General features: G+C 34.2%; 1 protein-coding gene across 2 annotated transcripts; it reads left to right on the top strand.

Moving 5' to 3' along the window:
- Window positions 1-691: 691 nt before the first annotated feature.
- LOC126965875 (protein takeout-like) lies at window positions 692-23,775 on the top strand. 2 transcript variants are annotated; one of them, XM_050809646.1, is made up of 5 exons: window positions 692-783; window positions 8,619-8,710; window positions 18,936-19,084; window positions 21,252-21,385; window positions 23,151-23,775. In XM_050809646.1, exons 1-5 carry the CDS (start codon window positions 729-731, stop codon window positions 23,447-23,449), a joined length of 729 nt encoding a protein of 242 aa, XP_050665603.1. In that variant the 5' UTR covers window positions 692-728; the 3' UTR covers window positions 23,450-23,775. The 2 variants fall into 2 exon arrangements, with proteins under 2 accessions (XP_050665603.1, XP_050665604.1); XM_050809647.1 differs by lacking the exon at window positions 692-783 and adding an exon at window positions 7,754-7,948.
- The last annotated feature ends 426 nt before the right edge of the window (window positions 23,776-24,201 follow it).

Raw genomic sequence — 24,201 nt, 5'->3', positions numbered from 1 at the left:
ATCTGTTGTTGAAGATGTCTCTTCATCTCTTACGTGGTCTCCCTTTTCTCCTTTTTTCCTCTCGTGGTACTCCTCCTCCTAAATCAGGAACAAAAGCAAGGCATATAAAAATAACCACTACTATACAAACAAAATGGCGTTGCGAGTGAAAAACTATCCCATTATTATTTTTTTTGCGCTTTTATAATCTGCTAATAAGATTTACAGCAGAACATTCTGCAAGTAAAGCCACAGAATTAGCTAGGTAATAAAACCTGTAAATTAATTTATAAATAGCATTAGAACTTGGTACCTTATTATGTAATTATGTATAAACTATTGTCTTTTATGGAGAATTAAAAAACGACTATAAAAATTTCACATTATTTTTTACGACTATATACTTTGTACTAAATTAATTCTTCGCACGTGTTGGTATTGGAATATTGTATAAATCACAACACACTAAGCACCTGAACGCAATATTACAAATTATCAGTAATAGTCGGATATTTGGCAACGCGCACATGTCGGATCCGATCTCCAACTTCCCCAACGAAATCGGAAATCATTGGAAACTCGCTTTGCATCTCGCTCACACATGCACCGATAGAGGGGGATGGTTTCCATCACCGTGATGGACGTTCACATGTCCTTAGATCTGGTAGAGCCAGTGGTGGTCTGTACGGCAAGTCGGCTGGTCGGCCACTTACAACTGTTTACGTCACACAGTTGTGCAACGCATCGAAATGTTGACGGTCGCTGCGTCTGTATTTGTTTTGCATCTTGTCGCGGCAGAAATACGTAAGTTTCCATTACACTAAATCTAAATACTGTCAGACGTTATATGAAAGGCATTTATTGTCTCAACACTGATTCTTTTAGAATTCTTTTAGATGTCATTTCTGATATACTAGACACTACTACCGCTTCGGAAACAAATGGCGCTCTGAGAGAGAAGAAGCGGCGCAAGAAACTCTCACAGCATACCCGGGAAATATTATATTTGTGATGATACTAAAACTAATGATATTGAAACTAAGCAAATGTAATTTGTAACCAATATTTATGACAACGATGTGGGTCTTGAACCCGCGACTCTCGGGTTCAGTCCAAGTGCTCTTCCAACTGAGCCAACCGTCCAAGTGATGCATCGAACGTAAATCATGATACATCTTGTTCAACTCTCAGGTTGTGGCTACATCGATCTATTTTACAGTTGATAACCTGCTCAACAGAAATAATTGTATATTGAAAAATTTACATGAGACGTCGCTCTTTCAAATCTAAACAACTTTTCACTTTGGTGTGAAATTATAAGAAAGGAAATAAATTAAAAATTAATATTTTTTAAGCTTTTGTCTGCGAATTCGTCCGCGTGTAATAGTTACTTTGGACAGCATTTTTGGATTTGCACTTTTTGATAAATATTTACAAACTGCTGAGCTTTATTGTAAATAGCTTAATCATCCTAACCCCTCTCTCACAATACATATGTATATATATGTGTATTATACATAAAATATTACTGGCAGCTATTTCAGTCAAAAGATCAGCCTTGCTATCTAGCGCGGAAATGCTGCCAGTATTCTTGGTACGCTTCCACGTAATGATAGTTTTAATTTATGTAGCCATAGTAGTGTAAATATAGTTATATCTATATACTTATAATAAATATTACTGAATTCGAGAAAAATAATGATTTGAAATCATTCAATTCAAAAACAAAGAATAAATGTATGTAGGGCGGCTTTTTAGGTCTTGCTTGGTATTCAGTTTTGCAATAAAATGCTAGACAGCATACAAAGACTCACTGAGCACAAATTCAAGAAATATATAAAAACTTCTTTGACAAAAAAGCGTGACTCTATCTCTATACCAAATTTTAAGAAAATTGTTTTGCTGATTTAGGAGTGAAGGTGTAACACACATACAGACGGTCTGTCTGTATGTGTGTTACTTTTGCATTTATAATATAATCTTAGTGGGTTTAACAAACAGTTACTGATCACACATCATTATATTTAGGGCTTTTTTCTGCAACTCAACGTCTATTTACTGTGAAAGCGGCCCTGAGGTCATAAGTCCTTTGATCTTGCAATTTTTAATCGACAACACCGATGACTGCGATTTGGTTCAAATCACACTCAATCTTTCAATTTCGCCTCTCCTTATTGGATTCCTGATAATGATTTTCCTTCACCTTCTTCTTCAAGAACCGTCATCGTCAAATTAATATCTAAAAGATCGAAAACAAGGTTAGATAGTACCGGGCGGCACCGCCCGTTTTATTCAACCAAAGGCTTTTTCTGTTTCTTTAATGTATTTATAATTCCTTATTCTCTACGTGAATTGTTCATCATGACATATATATAATTAGTAAAGTGTTTAGTATCTGGGGACACGGCTGTGCCACCGCCAAGTCGAGCAAAAATAAGTGGTACAGCTGTTTTAAATAAATGGCCAAGTTAATGTATTTATTTAAAACATAAAATATTTTTAATATTGGTACTCACTATAAGTCGTTGTTAAGTTTGCTAATTACGTAATAACTTAAGACAGAAGGACCAATACTTAGGGACTAAATAAATTGACCAACTTGGTATTACTTGGTTTTTTTACAAGTTATGTTTTTGATGGCATATCTATAAAATATTCTTTGAAAGGGTGATCGTATCCCGACATTTGTGATGTAATGTATATGATAGTTAGATCAGAAAAAAGGGATAAAAATTAACAGTACAATCTGGCAACAATATAATTGACTAATATGTTCTATTGTTACAACATTACATTCATAAGTATAATTTTTCACCTACTTAATAAACCTGATTTGATTTAATTACGCCCATCGTCTGATTTTAAAATACACCATCAACTATCTTTCTGTTACAGTCAGTATGACCGTTTATTACGTCCGTAGTAGTCACTACTAGGGTTTAATAGATTTTTTATATTTTCTAACATATTTTTAAAGTGAAACTTTTATGACATCGTCTCAAACTTTTTTGTCTGTGTGTTACATGTCACGTGACGGTCGGGCAGCGGCTATAGTTCGCAGCAGCTGACCGTGTAGTGTATAGACTATTACTCATTTGTGCCAGTGCTCCACTCTATTTTTAGTTAAATGTCCATAATGTGAAAAAAGTTTCAATTTTACCGTGGTTTCATAAAACCACACAATCCTTTTTTTTATATATATCTGATTGGTGACTGGTGATCTTTGCTTCACCTAAAAACAGTCGTGGTCAACTAATTAGGGACACCCTGTAGTTAAACCAAATTGTGAATTTATTTTTTATTTTCCAACGAGTCTAAACAAGATTTCATATCCCTTACATTTAAGTATAATTAGTCATTTATGTGCCCCATTATACAAACAATAACAACATCCTAAACATTAAAACTCTTTACAGTATAGCTGATAGATTATCACAGTGCTATTTGTTCGAAAAGTGCTGTCTGGTCATTTAAGTAGTGACACTGAGATATTCCGTTCTATTTTCAAAATCTGAATCTCAATATTTTTTTTATTTCTTCTCCTATTGTTTCGTGGTAGTTTTGGCGGCAATCAAGATTATTAATTTTAAGTTTTGAGAACTAAGTATTTTGAAGAAAAATGGGCAAAACTAAAATAAATAAAATAAATAAAATAAATAGAACACTACGAAAAATGATCATGAAATTTGTCGAGCGTGGTTGGTCATAGGCGGATAGTAGAATATTTAAAAAACTATGGTGTGCAATGCAGTGCAACATTTTAGGCGCAACAACACAGCTTTAAATGTGCCCAGATAAAAAGGATCGAGAAAAACAACTCCGCAAGAACATAGTAAGATAACCAGTTTAGCTAAGAAAGATCAATTTTTAGGCCCTTTTTTAATTAAACACGAAGTCTTTAGGGCGGAAAGAGCCGCTGTTACAGCGAGGACCTTTAGACGACGTCTGATAGAAGCAGGGTTGTTCGAACGAGTGGCTCGCAAAGTACCGTTGTTGAAGAAAGAACATAGAAATGCACGTTTGACGTTTGACGGCTAATGGCAACATGTATTATTCTCTGACGAAGCCAAGGTTTATTTGATTTCTTCAAATGGAAGGAAATACGTACGGCGTCCTGTAAAAGCGGAAATGAATCCAAGATTCACAAAAAGGCAGGTGAAACATGGCGGTGGAAACATTAAAATGTGGGGTTCATTTTCTGGACGTGAGGAAAGTTCAGGGCTCTTTAGACCAACTTCAATACAAGGCAATATTAGAGGAAACTATGCTTCTCTACGCTGAGGAACATCTCCCTATTATATGGACGTTTCAGCATGATAACGACCCGAAACATACCACCCGTTCAGTCAAGTCGTTTCATAACAGTCAGTCGGTATCAGTGCTAGATTGGCCAGCAAATAGCCCGTACCTCAACCCAATCGAGCACCTTTGGCACGAAATCAAGAAAAAAGTTGCCACTTATCATACCATATTTTTAGATTAACTTAATGAAGCTTTTTGTGAGGCATGGGCAAACATTCCTGTCGAAACATGTCAGATGACTGATAATGTCTATGCCACATCGGTGTCTAGCGATAATTACTTTCAAAGGTTTTGCTACTGGGTACTGAATTTTATACGTAATAAAATGGAGTTGTTAAAGAAATTAAAATACTGGAGATTACTAGTTTTGTTTAACTCTATTTTTTTCATTTTACTTTACTTTCCTTAATTAAATGTCCAGCTACAGAATTATACCTTAAATTGAATACATGGTTAACCTTTGATATTAAACACTTTTTTCTATTCATTTAATCTTTTATTTACAGCCATTTATTGCATAATAGTTGGACCAAACTATGCAAATAATAGTTACTGAGAAATCAATAGGGTTTTATATTTATATGTACATAACCGGTTATTTCTCTTCACTATCTTGAATGTCCCTAACTAGTTGACCACGACTATATATATATATATGTAATATATATGACTGTATATGTGTAAATATTTAAATCTTTTTTTTTTCCGAAATTTGGAGAAGTTCAATCATTAAAATAATTATTTCGTTTTTCTCTGATCTTGTAATGAAATAATGTCACAACGTTGGATCAAACAGCAAACAGTGAGAAAAATTGATTAAAATCGATTCAGTAGTTTAGGAGTTCATCGCGGAAAAGCGACGTCACACGAAATTGTTATATATAAAGACAATATTGTGTCTGTTGATGAACAATAATGATCTTAAGACGTTATTATGTTATTTGTGTTGTTAAATTGTGTTGACATGATCAATTTGTCTTTATTGTGAACGTAACACGAAAGTAGGGCACTCCATTCGATAATATGCAAGGTATTATTTATTATAACAATGTATTTCCGTAATTATTCAACAAGTTTTACCGATGACGTTGATATGCGTTATTTATAATAATTACTACTAATATACAGTTAATTACTACTAACCACAGCCTGAAAGTTGAACAAGATATGCCAAAATTTACGAACCATGCGTACTTGCACGGTTAGCTCAGTTGGAAAGAGTGCTCGGACGGAGCGGAGAGGTCGCGGGTTCGAGTCCCGCGTCGTTCATAAATTTTGGTTACAAATTTATATTCAAATTCAAATTCAAATATTTTTATTCAAAATAGGATGTGAAATCACTTATTGAAAGTCAAAAAAAAACTACCACCCATTCCAAAGTGAATGCCTCAGGCCTGAGAAGAATGGGCGCAACAAACTCAGCGGGCTTTTTTTTTCATCAAAAATATGTTTTACAATTAAAGTAACACTTACAAAGTAATATTGTACAATTAAACTTATTATTTAATAGCCTGAGGGCGGTCGCTCCATTCCCAATCTGTGGTATCATTAAGAAAGTCATTTATGTTATAGTAACCTTTACCACACAAACGTTTTTTAACAATTCTTTTGAATAACGTAACACCCATATGTATAACACAGTTTGTTTCGGAAGTGATAACTTTTTTAGGAGCACTGAACACTTATTTTTGTGGTTATTGAATGATAATGTCCTGTTATGCTCGTTCTGGTGAAGTCTGCTCTAGTCTCTGTGCAAACGTAGACAAAATTATAAATAAACATAATTATAATTGTGTGTATGTAAGTGTAGTTAAATAAAAGGCTTAAAGGGCATTTATTTTCTCAAAATTGATACCATTAGAATTGTTTTTGTCACGTCATTTCTAATATACTAGATACTACTACCGCTTCGGAAACAAATGGCACTCTGAGAGAGAAGCAATGGCGCAAGCAACTCTCCCAGCATTCTTTTTTTGCGCTTTTTTTAATGAAATATACAATATTGTCATTGCAATTACTATAAAATAATAATAATCTAGTCCCAGGCTATTCAATCACTTAGATATTCAGCTTTGGAGAAGTAGGATTACGACACTGGCTGGGACTTTATTATAAAAGTGTATACATTTACCCTTAAAGCTAATATGTATGTTATGACGCCTACTAGAATCAGTTACAAGCAATCCCTTATTTCTAGCGTTATAATAAAGAAAATCACAATTAAGAGCAAAAGATGGTGTTTCAATTCTGTAACATACATATATACAAAACAATCATATATCTCATATATATCTCGTCATCAGCCACAAGATATATTTTCGTTTAACAGTTTTTCTCTAACTTACTTTGCTAATCCGACTACCACGATAAAGTCTTTTCAACTTTTTGGGTTTATATATAGCTAATGACACTATCAAATAATGTGTCTTTCTCCTGGTTAAAATTTAAAATTAAAATCTGTTTAGTAGATAGAGATACAACGTGACAAACTATACTTAACGTAATTATTTTCTTCGTTTTATTAATCTCGCCTTAATAAAGTTTTCACTTTATTCGTTTGATCGGCGTACTTCGTTTTTTTTCTTCCTTCCAGTCTTTAGAACTATGTTCAATTTACGGATATCCGTATCAATCTGACAATTGAACCTTTTTAAAACCGGTCAAATATGAGTCCAACTCAAACACGAATGTTTCTCTACCTCTATTTACAAGATAAACAGTAATTATAATTATTGAAGTTATAGTTTTTTAGGCGCGTTAAGAAAAAATGATGAGAGTGAAATTTTTTAGTAGCGCGCGCATCACTGTAACACAAAAGTAACTGGGTGAAGATTTTCCTAAAATTTTCTGACGTATGCGACATTCGCATTTTTTTTTGTTTCTTCGTCCATTATTAGGAGAGGGAAAGGGTTCAAGCTCATACATCCGATTTCGTTATTTAATAATTTATTGTCAAAGCCATCGTTGCAAGATTTTTACAATAATGTTCTTTCTACGAACGTAAAATAGCAAGAGGAATAAATAATTTACGGATTTTTGCTTTGTTAGGTAAGTACACACACACACACTTTTATTCAAAAGAATTTCTTTTCCATTTCTTTTGGTGGGTTTAATTTTCTTGTGACAGCTGTGAAAACGTAGAAAAAAAGTTAGGTTGACAGTTAGCCCCTATTTTGAGCAATGTACATAGGTACACTAACGTAAGAAGTAGCTTGCCACGCCAACTAAAGTAATAAACCTGGCCTGCTTTCATCGGTTGTCTAGCTGCAAGAGACTCTATCTAGACGTATAAATTATGTAAGTCGTTATAGCGAAAAAAGTAATGCACTCTATGGCAAAATTTCAGCTGTCTAACTATTGACGTTTATGAAATATAGCCCGCTGACAGATACACTGACGGACAGTTGTCGTATTCGGGTACAGGAATCTAGATAATATCACTCCTTTTTTTATTTTTTATTGTTGTGTTTTATAACTATATTTATAATTATAATCATTTGATAATCTATAATTAATCAATGAATTGTAATTTTTTCATTAAATATACCTTCTTCTATTGAATGATTCCAAAATTGACCTCCAGCAGAACATTGATATAATGAACTTCCAATTATAAGAAATTTCATCAATACAAGTTATTGAAGAAAACCTGATACTCAGTATGTAGGTAAGGTAACGCACCAGGATAGCATACTTAAGTTGTAGGTGATTTCAAGGGATCATGTGTGTTTTGTCCCTTTTATAAACATTTGTAATGAAAGTGACAAAATGTAATTGATCACGGATAATGCATTGGTATTTTCTGGAATACAAGCCTAAGACCGAAACTTCAAAACCAGCAGTAATGTTTTTTCCTGATACCTTAGTAATTTATACTTTTTTTTGACGAGCAGGACGTTCAGCGTATGGTAATTGTTACGCCCTGCCCATTACAGTGCAGTGCCGCTCAGGATTATTGAAAACCCCAAAAATTCTGAGCGGCACTACAACTGCACTCGTCACCTTGAGACATAAGATGTTACGCCTAATTTGCCCAGTAATTTCACTAATTACGGCGCCCTTCAGACCAAAATTCAGTAATGCTTACAAATTAGCTGGCAGAAATAGACGCCGTTGTGGTACCCATAACCTCGCCGGCATTCTGTGCAAAAGAGCCTCCGACTGGTAAATACTGAGTGCCGTATCGCGAGTGGAAGTGTAAGTAATAAACTTGGCCTGTTGTCATGTGTTACCTAACAGCAGGAGGCTCTGTCTGGACATATAAATTATCTAAACCTGTTATTATCCTGCTCAACAATACATTGTTGGTAATAATTTCAATTTGTGTTCAATTTCAGCGTCATACATTAAAATATGTAACCGAGATGACCCCTTAGTGGACAAATGCATCATGAACTCAATAGAAGAACTCCGGCCCAAAATGATCAAGGTAAAATAAATTAACTTTCCTACCAACTAGCAATACTTCACCTAAGTCCTAAACAAATGCATACATGCAAATTTCACATTAAGATTTAAAAACTTTTTTCTTGATTATGAGATTTGTACAATTTCAATAATAATGTCACAACAGAACTGTTGTGTTGTTGTCAAACTGAACGACGAAAATTAATCAAATCGCTGGTTGCAGAGAGCATATTAAGAGTTAATGTTTCTTTATATCACAGCTATCTTTAACTGTCAAAATGAAAAAGAAAGTAAAGAGACGGTATTATATTTAATGAAACATTAAATTGTAAGATGCTTTGTACAACTGGCGGTGAGTCTGGTAACATAGCTCGAAACAGTACATTTCATAGTTGAATTGTGCGTGAAAGAGGTTCCTTGCATTAAAATAGTGAGGATTTTTAGATTGTGGCATGTTGGTCAATCAATTTGGCGACAGGAAACAGCTCTTCGGAACAGGATACCAGTGCTGGCGCCATTTTTCAAGTAACTACATTGAATGGATTTTCATAATATGTTAGCTATATCCACGGACGAGTAAAAAATGAATGACTCCGCGCCGTGATATTAGCAAGTGAAGCACCGTTATGCTAGTTTTTGTGCGGTTACGGGGGATACTATTTACAAAATTTTTTCTCCCTTAAATAATCAATTAATATATGGCCACAAATACTTATATACGTTTACATTCACAACGCACAACGGCATTTTTAAAATATTTTATTGAGATGCAAACTGATCTGTCACAGACGATGACACTTCTCATAATGGCCGCCTATCGGCCTGCTATCGGCTATGTATTTACACGTTAATCGGCTTATTTTGGTGCTACACTGTTATGCAAGGGTTCCTACACGGACTCCTTATTTTTTCACTAGTCCGTGGCTATATCAAGAGTTTTTTCGCGAATACAAATTCATGGAACGCGCTTCCTTTGAATATAGCAAATTGGTCATGATATTTTTAATTGGAGTGAAAATATAAGAGATATTCCTATGGATAGAAAGCGTAGGATAATCTACCAGTATTCTTTTAACAATCTTTTAAAAATTTTTACTGTACAATCACCTCTAAACATATCTTATACACTCAGCTTAAACGAAGTGTAATTTATTAAAGGACACATTACATTAAAGTGACAGTTTACTTTTAAATAAATTTATTTTTTAATTATGTTCTTATTACATTTTAAATTACCCCATAACTTGTTTATTCTCTTTAAAATCATTTTTTGCTAATAGTTTTTGAGAATATCAAAACTTCGATGAACTTGTGAAGATGAATTTTTTATTCATCTTTGGTATCCTCTTTTTGTTTCGAGTCATCAGAACCCTCAGCATCGTTCTTTGGGTCATCTTTCTCTTTAGAATCTTTTGAGTTATCATCATCTTTTTTTGAATCGTCTTTCCCTTCATTATCTTTTGCGTTGTCATCATCCTTTGAAGAATCATCTTTCTTGTCGGAATCTTTGGAGGCGTCTTTGTCCGTTTTAGACTCTGTAGAATCATTTGAGCTATCATCATCTTTCTTTGAATCTTCTTTCTTTTCATTATCTTTTGCATTGTCATCATCCTTTGAAGAATCATCTTTCTTGTCGGAATCTTTGGAGGCGTCTTTGTCCGTTTTAGACTCTGTAGAATTATTTGAGCTATCATCATCTTTCTTTGAATCTTCTTTCTTTTCATTATCTTTTGCATTGTCATCATCCTTTGAAGAATCATCTTTCTTGTCGGAATCTTTAGAGGCGTCTTTGTCCGTTTTAGACTCTGTAGAATCATTTGAGCTATCATCATCTTTCTTTGAATCTTCTTTTTTTTCAGGATTTTTTGACGAATCACCATCCTCTTTGGGCTTTGAAATGTCACTTCCCTTTTTCGACCCTTCTTTCTCTTTTTGATCGTCATCCTTCTTAGCATCATTGCCATCTTTTCCATTAATATTTAGTGAATTTTCATTTATGGATGTATTATTTGTGTTAACCTCAATATTGTCGGACGAATCATCATCAGATTCGTTATTCTTTTTTATTGGACGTTTAGGATTTTGTCTTTGCTTTTCTTTTTTAGAAGGCACATCTTTGTGTTTTGGCTGCTTTGTAGACTTATTTTTAGCAGATTTGGGTTTCGCTTCGACGGAATCCTTATCATCGCTAGTTTCTGCAGATTCATTAGACGAGTCTTCAAAAGAATCATTACTAGCATCCAGTGATTTCTTTGGTTTCTTTGAAGACTCGCCCTTATCTTTTTCTCCGCGTGGCAAGTTCTTATTCTTAGGTGATTTGGAAGGTTTTGATTTTGAAGATCCTTTATCATTATAAGACTCTTCAGATTCACTGGAAGAGCTATCAGTTGAATCTTCGTCGGAATCTTGTTGTTCCTTCGGTTTTTTTATTATTTTATTTTTATTTTTCTGATGTTTGGAGGGAATCCTGCCCTTATGTGATGCAACAGAATCTTCTTCTGAAGAATCGTCATCTACTTGTTCTGATGATTCTTGTGAGGAGGAATCTTCAGATGGAGAATTATTTGAAGTTGTTGTTTTAGGTTTATGTTTCTTAGAATTTTTAGACACAGAAGCTGATGCACTTGATTCAGCTTTCGAGTTGTCACCGATGAAAATGTTTTTGTTTTTTCCCGAACCATTTGGTGTATCGTCTTCTTCCTCAAATGCAGCAATGACTTCGGTATCAGATGCAGATGATGATGCAGCCGCATTAGAAGAGCCGCCAGTTCCTTTTACTGAAGCCTGACTATTACTAGAAGCCGCAGAGGATCCAGAAACTACAACAAGCGTTCCTTCTTTCTTGGTTGTGTCAGATTGTTGTTCATTAGGACTTATGGAAGGTGTTGGTGACTTGGAACCTCTTACATCTACTATGATATTAGTTCTTGAACCACTAGGCAATGATGTTGAAGCATTATACTCATCTGCTGTACACTTTCGGCACCTGAACCTATTACATTTGAAGCATCCTCCGTCTTGTCCTTGAGGCAAGTATGGGTACGGCACAAATTTAACTGGATTAATATTTTGTGGATATTTTAATCCAACATTTGTGTTCTGGGGCACTCTTATTTGTATCACTGTATTTTTTCGTTGACAGGTCCTTGTGTCAATCTGAAAATTAATATAAAATATCTGAGTCTTTTTAATATTAAGGCAAATGGTCTAAATATATTCAGCTTCAGTAATCATTGATAACCTGCAGTAGTTTCACTAAAAGTTAATTAATTGAAAGTGTAAATGTAATCACTCGCAACCAGAATAAAATAAACAAACAAAAACAAACACAATATTTTGATTTGTTTGAGACAGCGCTCTATTATGAGCCCTACAACGGTGTCATTTTGGGCTGGTTCTATAAATCTACAAATAATTGCCATTTAAATATAAGTTAACTTAATTATTACTATCTTTTTATTTATACTACCTGTCTAAATAATCGCATCATTATAGACTAATGACATTAATGTATTTCCTGTGTCCAGTTATAATTTTTTTATTAATTAATTACCACCCCTTCAAACACAACAAGATCTGAGAGACAAGAAAAGGCTTTTTTTAATAATACCATCTACATAATATTGTCAATTACTACATACTAAGTAATTGGTAATGTAGTCCGAGGCTACAAGATCATTTAGATTATCTGTAGTGTAGTTGAGTAAAAAGATTTACATCAGCGCCATTTTTAGTAAGACTTTTATATTTATTCAGAGATAAGGTTAAGGTCTGAACACAGTATGGTACTATGTATATTATACTCGTAAAACAAATGTGTGTTTTATGGAGAAATAGTATTATTTTATGGACGTGGAGGACAAACGAGCATACAACTACTTTCGCCTATTTCTGCCGTGATGCAGTAAGCATTCCTGTATTTCGGTCTGAAGGGCGCCGTAGCTAGTGAAATTTCTGGGCAAATGAGACTTAACATCTTATGATTAAGGAGACAAGCGCAGTTGTAGTGCCCGTCTGAATTTTTGGGTTTTTAAAAAAATCTTGAGCGGCACTGCTTTGCTGCACGGGCATGGCGTTACAACTACCATCAGCTGAACATCCTGCTCGTTTTGTCATAAAAAAAAAACGTATGTGATCACCACAGCCAACAGCCTAGCGAAACTCTCTAAGAACAAAGAAATTCACTCGATTACATGAAACGTGCAGTCATTGAAAGATTGACAGATGACGGCTATGATCTTGTAAAAAGCGGAGATAGCCGAAATCCACTACGTTTTATGCAACTGTTTGCTTACAAACTTCACCAATCGCCATGCTGAAATTACTACTATTTCAAACTTATGTTGAATCACTGTACGTTTCTTACTAAACTAAATTTCAATTTGTACTTAGGCAGTCCTGCCTCTTATTACGTAGTATTTACATCCTCTTTGGCAGCCAATATTATCTTGTAAAACAAGAGAAATAACAAGAGATTTGCCAAACTTATAAATCGTTGAATAAACGTACATTTATGGATTTGAAAACGAAAAACACATTGATACATGTCGGGCGAGAATCGAACAGAGCTTATTTTTACATTTGCATTGTTATCAAATTACAATTAGTTTTAATCTTTTACAAGTTGTTTAGTTTTAATATTGACAATGAATCACCACACTAATCGTGGACTGTATCTTGGAATCAAGTAAAGTTTTTTTTATGAAAATAAGGGACGAGACGAGGAGGACGTTCAGCTAATGCTAATTGATGCGGCCTGGCCATTACAATGCAGTGAATCTGAGCGACACTACAATTGCGCTCGTCACATTGAGACATAAGATGTTAAGTCTCATTTTCCCAGTAATTTCACACACACAAAAGCATCTAATAGTTGCCGTAATAAAAAAGCTATTGTTCTTAGGTAGTGCGGTATCAAGTTGGAACGCAGCGGAGACGAATCCTTAATCTAAGGTCATAATATCTATTATATAATTCGTATAGATAATTTTACTAGTTTTGGATTTTTGCATTTAAAAAAACAAAAGATCGATGTATAATAAATATACTTACCTGTGACACGAAAACAACAAGAAGGGAAGCTATCAATTGGAGCTCCATTTTCCTTTTTCTGACATAACAAACTATTGTTGCCTTATATAGTAGCCATTTATAGATAGGGCTACCATAATGTTCGTCATAACGCCCAGTTAACTTTGTTGTTTTATCAATCAAATAAGAAGCACGTATTTATTACGCGTTTATTGTCTAGACGTATAGATAACATACCAGGTGTTATGATTTTGTTAATATGTATTACTAATTAGTTTTTACTGTGCTAAAAACGCGCGAACAACCATTTTTTACCGACTTCAAAAAAGGAGGATGTTACCAATTCGTTTGTTACCTCAAAACTTTCGACTGGGTGAACCGATTTTGATAATTCTTTATTTGAAAGCTGGTGCTTCTCGTGTGGTCTCATTGCAATTTGGTCCAGATCTGACAATGGCATCCATGAGAAAACCATAAAAGTCTTAAATTTGATATACATACGTATAGCAAAGTGGATGATAAATTTACGAATAACTCAATATCGCGCCAACCGATTTCGATGATTTCGATTTTTATTGGTCCAGATCTGATTATGGCATTCATGAGAAAACGTATAAGTATGTGACAATTGTACGAATAACTCGATGATTTTATTGAAAAGAATAATCTTCAATGGCAGTATGGTGAGAGTTTGGTTAGGTCCTGATATCTGATATAAATTATTGGAGTCGGTGTCAGCCAAGGTAGCTTTGTAACTACATAAATAGTTATAGGTGAGATATGCTTGAGTCGCACGCGCGACGAAAGGGTGCGAGAGGAGAGAACGGGCCGCGGCGGGAGGACACCGATTCCAAAAATAAGAATAATTATTTTTATACTTTTTTGTGCATATTATATCTATTGTTTTGGAATAGTGTTTTTGAAGTCACTTGTATTTTTGTTAATTTTTTTTATAAGTGACTCCAAACGAGCTAGAGGCTCACGTTATGCGAAGTGTTGAGGTAACTTATGGATTTCCGCAATACCAGAGGATAAGAGATTCGTTGCCAGCCATGTGCTAAGCTTTAAGTTCTCTAATGATGAGATCTATAGCGTACTTAGACATTGCTCAGACTTTACTTACGTAAAACTTAGCTGGTAACACTCTCTTTCAAATCTAAAAAATATATATATTTCTATAAATCTAATATATCCATCTGCAGGATCTACTTTACAGGTGATAACCTGTAAAGTTCAGCTCAACCCCAATATTTGCATATTAGGAAATTGACTTGAGATGTCGCTCTTTATATTTTTATATATATTATATGCTTATATATAACAAGTGGGAGGCTCCTTTGCACAGGATGCCGGCTAGATTATGGATACCACAACGGCGCCTATTTCTGCCGTGAAGCAGTAGTGTGTTAGCATTACTGTGTTTCGGTTTTTCGAGAATCCTGAGCGGCACTGTTATAATGAAATTGTTTCACAGTGGAACTGTCAAACCGTGCGTCACCAACTTCTCTCATAGAAAATATGTCCATACAAAACAAATATTGAAAATTAAAATAATTATGGGTCCCAAATCGAAATAAAACCTACCCTATCTCTCGAGGTGGTCTAAACTGCACTCCATGAAGTAATACCCATTAAAATCAGTGCATTAGTTTAGGAGTCCACCGTGGACAAACAACGTGACACGTAATTTATGTATATTAAGATATAATATATATCTTATATATAAAATTCTCGTGTCACAATGTTCGTTCCCGTACTCCTCCGAAACGACTTGACCGATTCTCATGAAATTTTGTGAGCATATTCAGTAGGTCTGAGAATCGGCCAACATCTATTTTTCATACCCCTAAATGTTAAGGGGGTCCACACGAAAATTTTTTTTTAATTTTTTTGACATTTTTTTTTAAATTTGTTTGATTATGAGTCAGCATTAAAAAATACATACAACTTCAAATTTTCACCCATCTATGATCAACAGTTACTTTTGTATCGCGATTTTAATATCGGCAATACAACGTTTGCTGGGTCAGCTAGTTATATATATAAATGTCAATTTCCTAATATGCAAATATTGGGGTTGAGCAGGTATCAACTGTAAAGTAGATCCTGTAGATGAAGCCACAATCTGAGAGTTGAACAAGACATACCAAGATTTATGAAAGTTACGTCACAAGAACGGGTGGCTGAGTCCACTAAGAGCGCAGGTTCGAGTCCCGTATCATTCATAAATTTTGTAAAGTTTATAATTATTCTTTCCTAAGGTATCAAATTATTTCCCAGAATTGAGAAGAACTCCCGTAACATTTAACCATTTAGTTGAAAAGTATACGTAATGTATATAATATATGTAATAATAAATAAAAAATATAATGTATGTTATTAAGATAACAATAATTACTATGTAAAATTCTTTTAACCTTAGCTAGTCTAGCTATAGTTATTATATATTAAGCAATACTATGTATCAGTTTGCGTAGGGTTTTCAACAGGTTGCTATTATGTACTGTTGCATAACATTGCGGTTATCAAATTGAAGGTTTCTATATGATAATTATTGTTATAATAGGATATCCTTCTGTACACTGTTTCCATTTTATTTGTGCAATATTTATGTTAATAGCTTTGTTAGATTACTGCCACTAAGTTTCTACAAAGTTAACTTACTACTTTAAGTGCAATCGGGAATGACGATTTTCGTGTTTTAGAGTTTTTTTTATTTGTTTCAAATTTATTCCTCGAAAATCGAAAACTTTACTTCACAAAATAAATTAAATTTCAAATAAAATCTGCTTATGCCTGTGCCAATGAAGTCTTTTCATACGATACCCCAAATAACGCGGTTAACTTAATTCAAACTTAGGACCTCCCGCGCCGTTCCTTGCTTGAACATCCTGTTTTTTCTGATTTAATTACAAATGTTTTCAGATTTCATTATACTTGAAGTATGTGATAATACTTGCAAAATTTCATACATCTAGGAAAACCGAAAATACCTTATTATATTTGATTCCCTCAAGAGTGTCAAAATATACGTATCCCTTTTTTAACGTTAACTTAAAAAAAAACACAGTTTCCAGAGACTGTAGACTTGATTACATCGTTTTAATTTCAACTCGATACCTCTACGCGTTCTCGAGATAAGGGGTCTTGACACTTGACAGGCGGACAAACGGACGACAAAGTAATCCTATGTGGGTTCTGTTTTTTCCATTTGTGGTTCGGAACCCCAAAAACGGTTCTATTTATACGCTATATTGTGCTTTATATTCAATCATTGAACATTTAAATGTTTTTACGTGTATTGGAAAGTGCATTGGTGATGATATTGGATTAGTCTACCTGAGTCAAGTTAGCGATACAAAGTAAAATTAATTACAAGCCTTATTAGATGTCCTTGCTGTGAACACGTTATATTGCAATACGCTGAACTATTTACCTAGCTCAGATATGCAGCTCAATTATACCTCGTCTGGGCGTATATTTTCTTAGAAAACATGGGAAAATAAACCTTAAAAATGATTTCATCTATATACCCGGTATCCATCAAAGCGGAAATGAAAGGAGATGTATTTTTATAACCAATCAGTTTTCGTTATTTCCACGTCTCCTCTCCGCTTGCTTAGCTTCGGATGAAATGGATTAAGAGGAGAGGAGATTTCTCAATTTTCTATATAATTTTGTGCCGCGTCCAGCGATCAAGCGGAGCGGAGATGGTGCAGGCTGGCGTGATGACGTCTTCCTTTCGTATGCATCACTTGACTGATTTCAAGCTCGCACAGCTCACATCTCCTCTCCGCTTTGGCGGAAGAAACCTGACAGCTTCGCGGCTTATCTCCTCTCGTCTCCTCCCCTCTTCGCTTAAGTAGATAGAGAGCCTAAGGCATGTAGTAATGCCAATGAGGCGAGATGAGATTAAATTATATACAAATTTTGGATTTTCTGTTCTAATCGCTGTCGTCTGTATTACATAAAGGTGAGAGTCCGAATCAGCTGTATTTATGACAATTTAACTCAGTAACGGTCTATTTGTTTACATTCTTTATCTCCTCTCGTTGGCCTTAGTATAAATATGCATTAGATTTTGCGATCCAAACATTCACTATGCTCGATTGAATTGTACATTTTATAATACGGAAATGGAACTCAATATGGATCAATATTAACTTATTTGAAGCAATCCGCCTTTGTATTCTAAGGACATACACAAATCTACCAATTTTAGAGCATACCTTACCAATGTGACCAGAAAACTTAAGGTCCTAAGATTATTATCTTAGGACCTGTAAGTATGTAAGTAAGGAAAAGTATTGTTATGTCAAATTTTTCAAGATTTATCTCAATATATATTAATCCAGTGTCCCGATAGTTGTTTCCAGTTGACTCCTAAACTAATGAACAGATTTTAATGAGGATTACTTCATGGAGTGCACTTTAGTCCAACTTGAGAGATAGGATAGTACTTATTTCGATTTTCGACCCATATTTATTTTTATTTCCAATATTTTAGAATTTATTGTCACTCGGTTTAACAGTTCTGCTGTGAAATAATTTCACTATAACAACGGGGAGCATGTTATACGAAATAATTCTTGATGTTTTGAAATAGTATTGACAAATTAATAAAAACAGTATTTTGTTTATTTTTTACACAACAACGTCTGCCGGGTCAGTTAGTTCCACTATAATTAATATATAGATCAGTTCGTCTAGATCCTTTTACACAAAATTGCATGTACTTCGTTTACAGCAAGCCACTACTTCACGCTAGCCCATATTCTAGCGCCCTATAATTCACAGACAATTTAAATTTGACTCTAGACAAACGTCTAATCTTTCATTTTATTCGGTTGCTAATATATACTGTAATACTACTACCTACTACATGATATTTTTTACCAGCTTTTCATTAGCTTCAGCTGTATGTATGACTGTTTGTAACCGACTCATTAAAGCGCTATTTCGACCCACTTTAAACGGCCAGATTTCAAACTTCGTAGATTTATTGAGGACTTATGACAATAAATTAATTTGATAAAATTATTTCATTTTTCAATTTGTAAAATAAGATTTTTATTAATTTACACAATCTTTTCATCTTTCGTCGATAAGGCAGGTTATTTAAATTGCAATTGATGTTCATTATAATTTCAATCATTATCTTTTCAATCAAAGCGTGTTTTTTACTTTTTTAAAACTATTTTTATTTTATTTTCCAGGGCATCCCAGAGCTGGATGTGCCTGGTATCGAGCCTCTCAGCCTGGGTCAAATAGCCCTCGCGAGAGGTCCACAAGGCGCCAAGCTGACAGCGGTTGTCAATGATGTCAAGGTGACAGGACCCAGCAACTTTAAGATTACAGAACTAAAGTAAGATTAATATAAAATATTAACTGTATCGTTGGTGCACATGATTTATCAAATTATCGTGGATTTATTGATTCACGAGGAAGCTCATTGTCGCTCAGCCAGCAATGGACTGATGGATGATGATGGAGGGCTATGCTCGGAGATTTCCTGCGAGATCGAATCAGAAATGAGGAGATTCGTAGGAAAACCAAAGTCAAAGTTACGAAATTGAAGTGGCAGTGGGCATCGGGCCTACCATAAACTATTATTGCGTTACAATTGACAACCTAAAATGAACTACTTTGCTATTTCGTACCACGACGTGATTAGAGCTATCTAATTTAGGTTGACGTCAAATCAACTGATTAACTAACTTGTTGCTACTTCCTTAGAGGAAAGTGAATCGTGTTGTTAAGAACTTTTAAAAAATAGTTAAAACATACAGAAAAGGAAAATTTTTATTGGTAATAGATGAGACAATAATACTTTATTGAACATTTTTGTAAACAAAATACTGAAAATAAATACCAAAAATGAAAATACTAAAGACGAGGCAGTAAGAGCCCGAGCTATAGGGCCTGTTCGCAAGAACGTATTAAAAAAATGTACTCTGTGGTCCTGTCAAATCAAACACCAATGGAGGTGCGTTCATAACTTGTTATTTTTACGAAAACACCTAAGCAAACATTTAAATTGTAATTCAAAGAACTATATTTATTTATATTACTATTATTTGATAAGTACAAAAAAGGGCTTGATGGTTTATGATTTTACGCTATAAAGCGAAATTTTAAAATGTATTTTAAGTAATTTCTACGCAAAAAACCGCTAAAATCATATCATTTTAGGTTTCGAAACGCAACGGATATGGTTCGAGTAAGAGAGACGAACTTATACAACGACTGTAGAGCGTCATCTCTTTCTCACACCACGGACTACAGACAAATTTATTTCGTTCATTCTTCATAAGCGATCCAAACGCCATTCAGTAAAAGGCACTTTATGGTACGAATTTTAGTGATTCAGTTTAGGTTCTTAAACTGAACTGCATCGGAATCGCATCGCTTATTAAAAGTTGATGGTAGGCCCTCAGGGCACATAAGTCGACGGACAGATGGCGTTGGGGCGACCAGGTACCGGAAGACGTGGTGTTGGTTGGCCCCCTACAAGATGGACCGACGATCTGGTCAAGATCGCCGAAGTAAATAGGATGAGGGCAGCACAGGATCGACCGCCATGTCGATCTTAGGGGGCGGCCTTTGTCTAGTAGTCTTCCGGCTGAAATGATGAATGATGATGATGAAAAAATATGACTCAGATAGACGTCGAAAAAAATAGCGGCAAACAGTTAACCTTTATTTGTAGAAAAAAAATAAATGTAATAAACCTGGCCTGTTTTCATGCGTTTTGTAACAGCAAGAAGCTCTATCTAGATGTATTAATAATTATCTAAGAATTATAATAAGCATGTAGACTTTTTACCAACATAAAAGATTTTGCAGAGATAGTATATTATACTATATATTTGGTTATCTTGTAAACACCAACATGGTGTATGTTGATGTTTATAATAACAAATAATTCACACTTAAGATAAATTAAATTGAAATGGATAACAAGATAGAGATAGAATAATAATAAAAAAAAACATATAATAAAGATAATTCATTTGGATAACTTAAATTTTTTCGACGAAAATACCCTCATTGACAATACTAATATTAATAGCAGAAAATAATGAAATCAGTTTGATTTATACGAGAATAAGAAAAGAATAAAATAGGGATTTGTTTTATGAGCTTCTTAGAAATTTCACTTTAAAATATATAGGACGAGACGAACAGGACGTTCAGCTGTTGGTTATTGATACACTCTGCCCATTACAATGTAGTGCCACGCAGGATTCTTGAAAATTCCAAAAATTCTCCTTGAGACATAAGATTGTAAGTCTCGTTTGCCCAGTAATTTCACTAGCTACGGCGATCTTCAGACCGAAACACAATCATGCTTACACATTACTGCTGCCGTGAAGCAGTAATGTGTAAGAATAAGCGCCAACCAAATTCTAGCTGGCACCCTTTGCAAGGAAGCCTTCCACTGATTAATATTAATTAATTACATAAATAATTAAATAATATTAATTGATTACATACATACATATTTTTGAAACCTTTTTCTTTAATTTCAGGTCAGATCTGAACAAGAATCGATTTGACTTCAAACTGTTGCTGCCCCGGTTGGACTTCGCCGGAAAATATAAAATGGACATTCAGATACTGCTGCTGCGACTTCAGGGAAGAGGAAACATTACTGGATCATTTAGTAATTATTTTTATTATTATTACATTATTATTAAAACATTTATTGGAACTTCTGTAACGTGATTTTTTTCCGTGACGACATCGACGTCGTGAAGTAGGGGTGAGGTTCAGTCATTAATTTCAACTATTGCTTATAACACAAATAAAATTTGAAAAATAACAAAATTTTATGAACGATGCGGGACACGAGCCCACGACCTCCGCCGTTCCGTGCCGGTGCTCTAACCATCTGAGCTAACCGTTAGAGTGACATCTCGTTATAAAATCTTGTATGCTTTGTTCAACTCTCAGGTTGTGGCTTCATCTACAGGATCTACTTTACAGTTGATAACCTGCTCAACCCCAATATTTGATTTTTTCATAAAATTTTGTTGTTTTTCAAATTTTATTTGTGTATTAAGCCTAGAAGTGAGGGTTATCATTATTACTTTAAAAACATAACGAATAAGCTTATAAGTCAGATTGGCAGACTAGACTAGGCACACCACGAGGCATACGATTTAAGCTCTGCTTACCGAGAGGGAGTGTAGGTTCGAACCCTACACATAGTAAAGTATTTTTATTACATAGTATTTATCTTTTATATATAAGTAAAGCATTATATAAATATATTTTAAAATTTATTATATATTAAATTATTTTCTTTCGATTATTATGCTGATATTAATATGTTATTTAGTGAAAAAAAAAAAAATTGTCTGTAAAATGACCTTTCGTTTGCTATATTATGTAGCTTGTCTTACTCATTGTAATTAAAGATAAAAATATATCCGCCAGCCCCCCCGCGAGCATACATAATATGTCTGCTTGCTTTAGTTTACAACTATCGGTGGAAGACTTACGGCCGTTTTCAATTACCTATCTATCCTTAGTTTAACTTACTAGAGGTAGACAAGTGAATCATTTACGTTTACTTTCATTTCAATAACCTATCGACAGATAGCATTGAACTAAAACTAATAATATAACTGTATTGGACATTACTTTTTCGGTAATAAGTTAATATGTTTTTTAAATTATAAGTACTTGTAAAGTACTAAGTATAAGTATAAGTACTTGTGTATTTCATTATAATATAAATATTTGTAAGCTTCATAATAATTGCATGCTGCATCTGCCTTAAAAGATAACGCATTAAGAATTAACTTTAGATTAAATATTGTATTGTTGCTTGAATTAATGTAATTATCACTGGTGGATTGAATAAATAAATAAATATGGATAGATAAGATAAGATCTTGTCATTAAACGGTGATAGAAATATATCCGTAACTAGAGGTACATTATTGAAAACGGTCATTAAAGATCTTAAAATCGAAATCATCACTCGGACGGCACAATAAAAAATGGGGCAATATATTTATTATTCCCTGAAAAAGCTTTTATGAAACCATAGCGGGCAAAAGTTAAAGTAACAAAGAGTCATCATCATCATATCAGGTGGAAGACGTCGATTCTTGGACAAAGGCCTCCCCTAAGGATCTCCGCGATGATCGGTCCTGCGCTACCCTCATCCAATCCATCCCGGCGATCTTGATCGAATCGTCGCGTCTTTCCATCTTGTGGGAGACTTACTAACACTGCGTCTTCCGGTACGTGGTCGCCATTTGAGGACTTTACTGCTGTGTGTTCGTCGAACTATGTGCCGTACCCACTGTCACTTCAATTTTGCAATCATTTGGGCTATGTCAGTGACTTTGGTTCAGAGAAAACAATCAAACTAACAAAGTGTAGCGCAAATTAATCTACTTTATCTCTATTTCCAGAGGATTACACATGCAATGTGACGATGAAGGGGCACAAAGAGATGCGAGACGGAAACGAGTACCTGAACTTCGACCCTATGAAGGTCAAACTTCGTGTTGGCGAATCCTTCATCTACCTTACTAACCTCTTCGACGGCGATCCAGTATTGGGCCCAGCTACCAACAGGGTTATTAACGATAACTCACAAGTATTTCTGCAAGAAATCAGCCCAGTTTTAGAGAAGAGTCTAGCAGATATATTCACGGAAATGGCGAATAAAATCACGTCTAAATTCACCTATAAAGAACTGTTCCCCTGATATTCTGTGTTTAAATATACTAGCTGTATTAAGTTTAATGTGAATTTGTTTAACAGCACTTTGTATATTAGATAAATTAATACCAAATTTTATTTTGAGTTAGTATTATTAGTGAGGGTAGGTATTTAGTTTTAAAGTTTTTATTGTAATCGTATCGTTACTTTTTGCAAATTATTACTAAGTATTTATATTGCTATCAGTGTTTTATTTAAATTAACCATTTATCTAACCTTGTTAATGTTAAATTGTTATTATTGATTCAAATAAAAGCTAAACTAAATTCTCATTCGAACCGTTCTGTACTTTTGATAATAATTAAAATGTTATGTTTTGAAATATAGTTAGTTAAAAATTCATTAATACAATTCCTTAATTTAATTATTATTATTAGCTGTAAATAGTATGTAATTAGATTTACTACCTGACAAATTGTTTTATTTCAATAAAATGAACCCTTACGTTTGTTTATTTTATTTTCTATATCTACGTAGCATACTTAGAAAAATTTGAAAACAAAAAAAAATGTAATTTCTTAATGAATATTTTCTATAAGCCTTCTCGAACTCTGATAGCGCATCTTCTGGCTACAAAAACTGTATCGCTTCGAGCGAGGGTGAACCAGGAATTTGACCGCTATCCTGTTCAGGAAGTCTTGTATGTTCAGGATGTTGAGTGCTAAGTGTGCATTTTCGGGGTGGCTGGAACTGATCAGTGTCTCATATATAAAAAGTTTTCTCGCAAACCTTTTTCGT

The sequence above is a fragment of the Leptidea sinapis genome, chromosome 9, assembly GCF_905404315.1.
Source record: "Leptidea sinapis chromosome 9, ilLepSina1.1, whole genome shotgun sequence".
In the NCBI taxonomy this organism is placed as follows: Eukaryota; Metazoa; Arthropoda; class Insecta; order Lepidoptera; family Pieridae; genus Leptidea; species Leptidea sinapis.
Note: the sequence above shows the minus strand (reverse complement) of the source record. Positions and strands in the feature narration are given on the sequence as shown.